Source organism: Hipposideros armiger, unplaced genomic scaffold (assembly GCF_001890085.2).
Source record: "Hipposideros armiger isolate ML-2016 unplaced genomic scaffold, ASM189008v1 scaffold_36, whole genome shotgun sequence".
NCBI classification, from domain to species: Eukaryota; Metazoa; Chordata; class Mammalia; order Chiroptera; family Hipposideridae; genus Hipposideros; species Hipposideros armiger.
Genome location: NW_017731386.1, coordinates 5,049,201 through 5,060,181, shown reverse-complemented (window position 1 = coordinate 5,060,181; position 10,981 = coordinate 5,049,201). Strand labels below are relative to the sequence as shown.

General features: G+C 43.1%; 1 protein-coding gene across 14 annotated transcripts in view; it reads left to right on the top strand.

The window, feature by feature from the left end:
- Nucleotides 1–10,981, top strand: part of FHOD3 (formin homology 2 domain containing 3) — a 456,454-nt gene that overhangs the window by 408,163 nt on the left and 37,310 nt on the right. For all 14 annotated transcript variants that reach the window (XM_019637921.1, XM_019637916.1, XM_019637917.1 and 11 more), the window contains one exon: nt 2,061–2,219. In XM_019637921.1, coding sequence (XP_019493466.1) covers nt 2,061–2,219 — 159 coding nt within the window. The remainder of the gene's footprint in view (nt 1–2,060; nt 2,220–10,981) is intronic.

Here is a 10,981-nt window from a genome sequence, read left to right as displayed (position 1 = left end):
AATGATGAAAACAAAAGCCAGAACTCAGTCACATGGCCGGCTTTAGCTGCAAAGGGTCCAGGGCGGTGACTGATAATAGCGGAAACATTGCCAAACTGGAAAACATCAAAGTATAGTTGGTGAGCAGGGAAGAAAGAATGGATGTTGGGGAGGTGCCCTGCAGTCCTTGGAGGAGTGGGCACCCCAGCACCCCAGTGTGAGCATTGCCAGTCGTAACATCCCTCTTTATTGCCTGGAGTCAACATTTTGTCAAATCTTTCCTCCTTCCTTCTCAACATTCCACACACAAAACGATATTTCCAATTAGATTTAAAAGCTAAATTTCAGGGGTTTCTGATAAACCTACTTGATGAAATATCTAGAAGACAAGCTTGCCCTGCAGAATGGGGATGCTTCTATATGCCACATGACCCTGGAAGCTCACTGTTCAAAGCTGATAGCCACACCCACAGAAATTGTTCCCCCTGGCCACCAGGTCCCCAAACGGCCGGGATGCTTTCAATTATTTTCCTCATGAAGAAATTTTAATTTATTCCCAAGTGCATATTTAAGGATCTAAAATAGAATTTTAGTAATTGAGCTTGGAAGAGCTCAGTAGGACTTAAAGGGCCACAGTCCATTTCTCCTAGCAGGCTTCCAGCCCCTAATGTTGCAGGAGGCCAGCTTCTCCAGACAGCTCAGCTGCTCCCAGGCCCAGCCAGTAGTGTAGGCCTTAGCTCAGAGACCGATGGGGAGCAGCAGTGAGCTGCTCGGCTATGGCCTGCCTGCAATGGAGTCAGAGTAGCTGGCTCCCAAGGTCCCCTGGATGTGGCCGCCCAAACGTCCAACTTCTCCTCTGGTAGTTCCCAGCAACCTAGGCGAAGCCACTTCTTATCTCCTTATCTTTTCTTCCTGGCTCCAGATTAGAGCCTAGACATTGTTTGGGGCCCAGCTCTTCCAGACTGTCACCCCCACCCCCACCCCTACATACACACACACACACACACACACACACACACACGCAGGTGAGTTAGTTACCGCATGGTGAGCATATCCCATCATTTCCTTCAGGAGGTCCACTGTGCCTTATTCATCATCTCCATCTAGGCTTGTTCCTTGAATGAAAATAGTCATCCTCCCAGCTATTCGCCTGAAGGGAAATCTGAACACGGTATATATAAGAGCTTACTGAGCCAGGCCACCTCCTCTTGTCCACATGGCCACGCACCTTCAACTCCCCAAGAGCTCAGGGAGAAAGCTGAGGGCCTAGTCATCTCATTTCTGGGCAAGTGTTGGCTTAGCACTTCACACACAGGGCCTGCCTCCAAGGAGCACGCAAACCAGTAGGGAAGCCACACACACAAGGGCTCTCTGAGGACACCTGGATGCGTCTCGCCCCGTCCCCCTCCTTTGCCTCTAGGCCTGTTTTTCTCATTCCTCTTCACCAGCACGTGCCCTTTGGTTTCCCTTCCTTGGAAGGGCCCTCTTCACTCACCAGTGGCAGCTGCCCAGATGTCTAAGTGTGGCAGGTGCTCTGGAATAAGGGGCATAGGATGTTTGCATGGTGAGAGGAGCCCCTGTGAAGACAAGGCCAGAAATTGCTGGATTCTCCTTGTCACTCCTGTCTTCTTGGCCTGTGTACCAGCTATCTCCATTTCTAGGCACACACCGTATGCACCAGGGCCAACCAGAGTACATTCCAACACCTTGCAGACCACAGGAAAGGAGCTCGGAGAGGTTTTAGTTTTGTTTCCACTGCTTTTATGGAAAAAAACAGGGTGGTTTTTTTTTTCTTTCTTGCAAAATATCACATTTTTCCCAATTGAAGGAAAATCAATTTTATTTTGTAATGTGTCTGACTTGCGAAGTTCCATTGCTGACCTGCGCTTGGCGGCTTCTCAGAACTAATCCCTGATCTCTTTCTTCTGTGCTGAGTGGTAGCCAGTCCTTTCTGAGCTAAATCGGGGCCACTTGTTTTCATCTCTCTAAATAAGTAGTGAGTTTGTTTTTAATAATGAAATGCAGAAAGGACCAAAGATGATGATGCATTAATCTTGGATTCTCCTTGTTTTATCACCAAGAAAACTGCTGCAGACGGAAAAAGGCAGGAGATCATTGTCCTGGATTCCAAGAGGAGCAATGCTATTAATATTGGTCTGACCGTACTGCCCCCTCCAAGAACTATTAAGATAGCCATTTTGAATTTTGATGAATATGCCTTAAACAAAGAAGGAATTGAGGTAAGAGAAGCTCTATACAACATTATTTGTGTTCTGTCATGCTTCACATATGTAAAGCGTTACTGTGTCCAATGTGACTTTCTCCGCAGGGTGGCTTGCCATTGTTCTGTGTCAGGCAGACTCTGAATAATGTTAATAATTCTCATTTTTTTTTAATTTCTGATGGTTTGGAAAGCCCTCCTTTGCCTATTAACTTCAGAGATCCTCTCTGGTTCATTTACTGACTTCCTTCTGACAGTACTCTGCCTATCTCAGCATGGAAGAAGAAGATGATAAACTCCTTAAGAGGCTAATAGAATCTTTTTTTTGTTTTTTTTGTTTTACTTGATTTCAAACCAAATATGTTTAATGACCAGTTTCAAAATTAGAGCTTTCAATGTGTGCTCACATCCATGTAAATGACTGTTTCTCTTTTGGAACTTGATGGGGTATGTAGATATATTTCATTTGCTAAGCTGGGGAACATGAGTCCACTGAGTCTTTAGCATTTGTTGATCTGAATGGCAGAAGTGGAGAGAGGTTGGGCGGCATGGCCATGACTAACTGGCTGATAGGTGCCCCAGCCAGAGCCACAGCTCACCTCTGCCAGGGTTCAGTGCTCTTCCACCAAGCCATGTTCTCCCTTCACTGTGGGCTGGTGATGGTTTGCAGCACATTAAATCTACTGTTCTAACAATGGAGAAAGGGTGAATGGAGCCATTGGCTCAGTCCACAGATTTCCTACAGATGGGCGATATAGCCTGGGATCCACTGGGTCAGAGGGGATATGAGGACACTGCTTTCTGGCATTGGGTGACACACACTCCATCTTCCTTTCCTATTCCTTTTATTCCTTTCCTGTTCCTCTCTAGATGGGATTCATTCATATACAGTCTTATTTGAAAGACTTGGAGTGGAGGGAACCAATGAGGACTGACTGTAGCGAGGTAGAGCAAACCCTAGACAGAAGGGTTGGACGTGAGGAATGGCTCAGGCCACTGTGTCAGACCTGCCCCCAACTCTGAGTATGGGAGGGAGCAGTGGGGTACATGGTGGCATCTGAACCCAGCTGGGCAGGCATAGCTTTGTGTCCTGGAAAGGAGAGGCCTCCATAGGAAACACTGTGTTCCTAGTGGTTTGTACTGGGATGAGCAATGCCCCTTCAAAATCCAAGCTCACCCGGAGCCCCAGAATGTGATCTTATTTAGAAATAGTCTTTGTAAGTGTGATCAAGTTAAGATAAAGTCATATTGGGTTAAGGTGGGCCCTATTCCAGTGACTGACATCCTTATAAGAAGAAGGAAGTTTGGACATAGATGCAGAGAGGGGACTACCATGTGAAGACAGAGAATATATAGGCAACACACAGAACAGAATGCCATGTGATGATGGTGGCAGGGATTGGAGTGATACATTTACAAGGCAAGGAATACCAAGGATTGCCTGCAAGCATCTGATGCTAGGGAGAAGCAAGCAAGGATCCTTCCCTAGAGCCTTTAGAAACAACATTGCCCAGCCGATACCTTGATGTCAGATGTCTAGTCTCTCAAACTATGAGAGACTACATTTCTGTTGTTTTAAATCCCCCAGTTTGTAGACCTTTGTTATGACAGCCCTAGGAAACCAATACAAGGCCTTAGCAGCTCTACTCTGAGCAACACACACACACACACCCTGTTTCAGGAGCAGGTACCAGGAGGGAACTGCATCTCCTGGCTGGAGAGGAGTTGAGCCCCAAGCCTTAGAGTCAGGCCATGAAGCAGAGCAGGTCATCGTATCCAGGTGGGGTGCCAGGGAGTGAGGGCATGTGGCCGACTGGAACAGCGGGTAGAAAGGAGGGAGCAGGTGACAGCAGGTAAATACAGAGAGGGACAATGAGACAGCGGCCAGACAGCAAGAAGGGGACAGGACAGGCCTTGGTGTGAGGCAGTCCCACTCTGGGACCCCCAGAGGAGCAAGGGAGGAGAAGGACATTGGCTTGCTGTTGGGCAGGTGGGGGCTGCCAACCGGGACAAACCAAGTGCAAAGAGTCTTTCATCTAAAACAAACAACATGGTGGGCCCTGGTACACATTCCAGCCATCCCATTTACATAACAATGTCTTTTAGAGATTGCAGAAACTTCAGATTGATACAAAGAGAGGCTCCAAATGCAACCAGAGACAGCCTGATTAAAGGAAAAAATGACAACATCCCCTTTTAAAAATATTTCCCCTTCTTGTCATGAGAACTTGAAAGTCCATCAGGAGAGATTGATTCCATTGGGTTTTGCCTTTGTTCTTTCCTGAAAAGTAGGTCTCCCTGGGTGGGAATAGTTTCAGATTCAATAAGTTACTTAGATTTTAGAATGAATCAAATTACTTTTTCCTTTCCTGACTGGTATCCAGCTGAGCACCTTTTTGATCCAGGAAGGAATAATGATAGCAACAGTAATGATGATGGATATAGGAATAGCAACAAAGCAAAAACCTGTCTTTCATCGATTTCTTCCTGTGGGCCAGGCACCAGGTAGGTGCTTTACACAGATGCTCATCAGAACCTTATGAGGTGCATACTATTAGGTTCCCCATCTTAAAGATGAAGAGGGTGAAGCCCACTTTAGTCTGTGTCCAAGCTCACAAGCCAGTGAGAAGTCAAGCTGAAATATGAGCTCTAGAGACTGAGTCCAAACTGCAGACCGTGGGGTTTGGGGGTGGCTGGCCCAGGAGGGCCCACGTGTGTTAGAGAGAATAAGAGAGAATCTGGAAGGGGAATGAGAAGACACATGAGGCAATGCAATCCACTTCACAGTGCTGCGTAGGATCTTTGACCGAGAGTAGTTGATGTATGGAATAATATACAGTGAGAGGACACAGCCATAGAAAACCCTGCTAAGCCCTCCCTGAGAGTTTAATGTGTCCCCCAGTCCTTAGCAAATCCATATGTAGTCACAGAAACACATTTTTTTGTAATCATAGTTCTCATCTAAAGCAGGATTTCTCAAGGGCAGACTATTGACATTCTGGACTGGACAATTCTTTATTGTAGGGGCTGACCTGTGCATTGTAGGGTGTTTAGCATTATCCCTGGCCTCTACCCACAAGCTGCCAGGAATACCACCCTAGTGATGACAACTAAAAAATGTCTGCAGATTTTGTCAAATGTCCCCTGGGGACAAAATCACTCCGCTTGAGAACCACTGATCTAAAGGCTGCCTGTATCAATCCAGAAACCGTGTATATTTTTCAATTCAGTCATGGCTGAGAAGAGTCTAGCAGACAGTGGTTCTCTTGGAGAACATGGAATCCAGTCACTTTCGGCCATCACTTGCTGTCTCTGGCTACTGATCTCAGGGACCCGGGGAGCATGCATGGTCTATATCTACGTGCCGAGTCAGTTACCCAGAGCTTCTTCTCTAGGCTTGTTGTCCAAGAGTTAAGCCAGGACTGAGAAGAGATGGAAGCTGTGCCCTTACAGATCTTTATTAATAAGATTTCTAGCTCCTGTACAAAGGGCCTTTTGCCAAACTATCTGCTCCTGGGATGCAGGCACTGTAGCATGGCATTACAGCCTAATAGGGCCATTTGAAACCTCTGTGTACCTAAATGTGATTAGGATGTATTAAATGACATCCTGTGGCTGTGCTTAGCAACCCAATGGCGTGCATCCGGTTTGTCATGTAAACCTGGGGAAATAGTTAACTAGCTTCATTAAGGAAGTCATTTTCCATAAGAGCATTAGACTTTAGAACATTATTCGGGGGCCATTTCTAAGTAGTATTAATGATATTTTTGCAAGTAACATATCATTGAGGTATCACAAATGGGAGTATGAAGAGTTTTCCTCTTTTTTTCTTGCTTTGCTAATTTTTATAGAGCCTGTACCTACTCAGAGGGCAGCAAAATTGAATGGCCCCAAATGACATTTAACTTGGTCCTTTGGCTGCCAGGCCTGTCAGCATCCCAGAAACAAAAGTACCCTTTGGCCACAAGTACAAAACTACAGCACCTTTTCAAGCCCTTTGTCTTATGCAGCCTGCATCTCAAGATGCCTGAGTGGGTGCTAGACACACGCAGGTGGGCCGAGTGTGGGCATCAGAGTCGGTCAGCAGTGCCAAGGAACCAGAATGCACCGATGGCTGGGCACCTTAGCCACACTGTTAGTTTTGTATTTCCAGTTGAATTGCCGTGACCTGTGGAGCTGATACTGGGGAAACTAGGCGTAGCCCCATGGGTGGTTCTCCAGCTCTGCCTCGGTTGACCCAACCTAGCTTCAGGCAAGTCACTTATCTGCAAGTTTGGTGCAATAATTTCTGCTCCGTGTGCCTTACTGAGTAGTCACAAACATGAAGAGAGGTACTACCAAGACACCTTGAGAAGTAAAAAAAAGTTCTGTGTCGTTGAGAATAAGTACACAAACAGAAAGCCATTGTCTCATGAGAATAGGCAAGTTATGTACAAACCAGGCTCAGCAGTCAGGGCTTCAGCTTTCTGCTGTTGCCACCCAAATCCATGCTAGATGCTCATCCAGAGCTGTAGCCAGGGGTTCTGTTCAAGGCAAAATAGCTACTCATTACGGCCTCACCGGCAGGTGAAAGAGAGAGCCCAACCCAAAAGCATCTGGGTCCATAAAAAATGAGACTTGTGCATTTTTCTCTGAAGTACTGCTTCCAGATACAAAAGCACGTATACTTCAAGCAGTGCTGGAGAAACGCTGTCTGGGAGAAAGTGGAAAAAACACCGAGCTTATTGCGTAGTGGCCTTGTTTGATGTTTTTCTCTCTGTGGAGCCAAATGGTGATCCTAAAATTGTCAATAAATCTACCGACAGGGTAGAAGAGCAAATTAGAGGTTCCCTCATGCTTATCCCCTTTCATGTACTCATGGAAAAAATGGCCATCAGCTCATAGGAGGCGGCTTTGACCTGCCGTTCCACTCTCATATGGCTATTTTATTGTCAGTGATGTGTAAAACATAATAAAATAAACTGGCAGATGGCAACCTTATAAATCTTCAACAATGAACAAATGGTTTAAATTAGTCAGAGATGTGAAAAACAAAAGTAAGAGTGTTTGATTACTTTCCCAAAGAAAAAAAAAGCAACTAAAATCATTGCAGGAAAATGCCTTCTGAAGAAGGGGGAAAAGTGTTGACAATTTTTTGTTTTGGAATTCTTGTACATCCTTAATACAGTGTGAGCATGCAGAAAATTAAAATACAAATTTTAGCTAAATTTTTATTTTGAAAACTAGTTGAGTTCAAATCCTGGGTATTTTTAAAGAAGTAACATCTGCTTGGATTGCTTTGGTTATTTTTTAATACCGTCTGTGTGGACAGGTAGGATCGATAGTATGACCTTGTGGGGAAATAAGGAGCATTGTCGCTAACTATCACCCCTGATGCTCACATTCCACCCACATAATCTCAGATTTGGGGCCATGATGAAGGAAATGTCGGAAGAGGAGGTATCTGACACCTCACTCTGACTACAGCACAGAACACACACCTTCAATGCAGTTTGGCACCACTGGCTTCTGATAAATGACTGAGACAGCCCTCCTTGATAACACTCTCATCAAATTCAGGGGACTTCTGCCCTACCCAGTTATGTCCGGAGGCACAATCTCTAAACACCTGCGTGTTTGCTGATTACAATGTCAGATGTCCAGTTTTTTATTTATTTTTAATTTGTTGTATTAAGATAGAGTAAAATTGACATTTTCGGTATACATTTCTATGAGTTTTACAATAGGTATAAATGCATGCAATGACTGCTGTAGTCAGGATTCAAAACAGTCCCGTCTCCCAAAAAATGGTGCTCTTACGCTGTCCCTTCCTAGTCACACCCTCAGCCCACCCCTGGCCTCTGGTAACCACTGATGTATTTTCATCAGTGTGATTTTGTCTTTTGGAGAATGTCACGTAATGGAACAATACCTTTCGAGGCTGGCTTCTTTCATTTAGCATGACTGATACCTTTGAAAGTCATCCCAGTTGTGCTATGTGTCTGGAGTTTGTCCCTTTTTACTTTCTGAGTTCTCTTGCATTGTAAAGATATAGTATAATTTGTTCAATCAAATGTTGGAGAATATCTAGCTTGGTCCAGATTTTGGCAATTATGGATAAAGCTGCCAGAAGTATATATTCATGTACAAGGTTTTGTGTGACCATGAGTTTTAATTTTTTCTAGGGTAATTATGTACAATTGGAATTGCTTGGTCCTATGGTAACTCTGTGTCTAACCTTCAGAGGAACTATAACTTGTCTTTTCATTCTCTTAACATTGTCTTTCACAAAGAAAAAGTTTTCAGGTTGGATGAAGTTCAGTTTATCAATCTGTTCCTTTTTGGTATTGTCTCTAAGAGTTCATTGCCTAACATGGGTCACAAAGATTTTCTCCGATGTTTCTTTCTAAAAGTTTTGTAGTGTTACATTTTACTTTTAGATCTCTGATTTCTTTTGAATTAATTTATGTATAAAGTGTAAGGTTTAAGTTGAGGCTCATTGTTTTGCATAAGGATTCCAGCTGTTCTAATACCATTTGTTGGAAATACCATCTTTTCTCCACTGAACTGCCTTTACACCATTGTCAAAGCCAGTGGGCCATATTTTATAGTCTATTTCCAGACTCCCCGTTTTGTCCCCTTGATCCATGTGTCCATCCTGTTTCCCATACCACACTGTCTTATTACTGTAGCTTTATAGTAGATTTTAAAGTCAGGTGGTATGACCAGTCCACGGCTCTTTTAAAAACTTGTGTTGGTTCATCTGCCTTGCCATATAACTTTTAGAATCAGCTTGTCTATATCCACAAGAAAATCATGGTATTTTGATTGGAATTGACTTAAATTTATAGACCAATTTTGGGAAAATTGACATGTGACTCTCTTGAGTCTTTCAGTCCATGAACATAGCACATTCCCCCATTTATTTCGATCTTCTTTGCTTTCATCAGCATATCCTATTTTCCAGCCTACAGACCCTGCACATGATTTGTTAGATTTATACCTAAGTATTTGATTGTAAATAGCATTTTTCTTAAATTTCAGTTTGTAATTGTTCATTATCAATATACAGAAATAAAATGGATTTTTCTGTGTATTAAGCTTATCTCATGCAACATTATTAAACTCACTGTTTTATAAATTTTTTGTAGATTCCTCACAATTTTCTATGTAGACAGTTATGCCATCTGTAATATGAACAGTTTTAATTTTTTCCTTTCCAATCTGTATTTTTTAAAAAATTTTATATACCCTGTCTTGTTTCCAATCTTAGAGGGAAAGCATTCAGTCTGTCACCATTAAGCATGATGTGAGCTGTAGATCATTTTTATAAATGTCATTTATCTAATGTGGGAAATCCCTCCTACTGCTGGGCTGCTGAGAGTATTTTTTTTGTTATGAATGGGTATGGAATTTTACCAAAAAAATTTGGCATCAATTGAAATGATTATGTGAACTTTCTTGTTCAGACTTAGGTAGATTAATTGCATTGCTTGATTTTTGCATATTGAACCAACCTTGTGATTATTATTTTTATTATATTGCTCAGTAAAATGTAGCACTGTGTTTATCTATCTTAATATATTGACATTGATTTATATTTTAAAATATTTTGTTAAGGGTGTTTGCATCTAGATTCATCAGGGATATTGGTCTGTAGCTTTCTTGTACTATCTTTGTTTAGTTTTTTTGTATCAGGTTAATTCTGGTTTCATATAAAGAATTAAAAACTATCCCTCACCTGTTTGGGATCAGACCACAGGTTTTGACCTGTGGATTGTGGCTCCAGCTCAGTTTTCAGTTTTCAGTTTTCAAAGGCTGGCTCAGGTCTCCAAGTCTTTGACGTGCTGTTTAAGGTCAGATTCGCATACAAACAGCTCAGGGATGAGCCCAGACATTCTTCAACAACTTTATACACTTGTTTTGCCAGGCTCTTCATTTTCTATGAACTCCCCAGTACTTTCGAGTCCCTGGGGCCTTCCTTTTTGGCCTTCCAGCTGAAAGCTGACAGAGTTACCTCACTTTGTCATCTACTTTCTGTGACTCTGCCTATGTCTGGGACCAAGCCAAGGGAAGCCAGAGAAGAAAAGCAGATGAGGTTTGCCCCACATTCTTGGGACCACAGCATCACTGATTGGACAGGAAGATTCCCTCCCTCAGAGGTTTAGGTGCTTGCTAGCCCCTGCGGCCACAGCTGTCACTGCTGGGATTCCCTTTTCCATGTTCCAAGTCAGGATTAGAGGGTTTCACTAGAGCTCTCTCTGCCATTTCAGCCTGCCCTGAGCCCAGGCTGGGAAATGCCAGAGGAAATATAGTCAACTCATTACCAGTCCAGCTGAACTCCAATTCTGGTCTTTTTCCCCAGTCTACCTGCCACTATTTATTTTTTTCATCCCCAAATAGCTGTTCCATGCATGCTATCCAGGGTGTAGAGTTGCATTCAGTGGGACAGACAGGGTGGGGTGTACCTTCTTCATCTCACCCAGAACCAGAACTTCCTCCCACTTGTTATCCAGATGCTTGCTACTGTAGAGCAGTAACCAAGGCCACTTAGAATTAATTAATTAACATGCTACAAAATAGTATGGTACAAAGTATGTTTCTTTGGTTTGATGCTAGATAAGGAGAAATGAGAGAAAAATAATGACAGCATAACTTAATGCTATATGTGATGTGTCATATGATAAGAATGTTTACCTTCTTTTAAAATGTAATCACTAAAAATTTGAATCTGTAAAAATCATAATCCTTCTGATGCCATTTTGCTTTCTCTGCCTTCTATTGATTTTAACCAGAAACAAA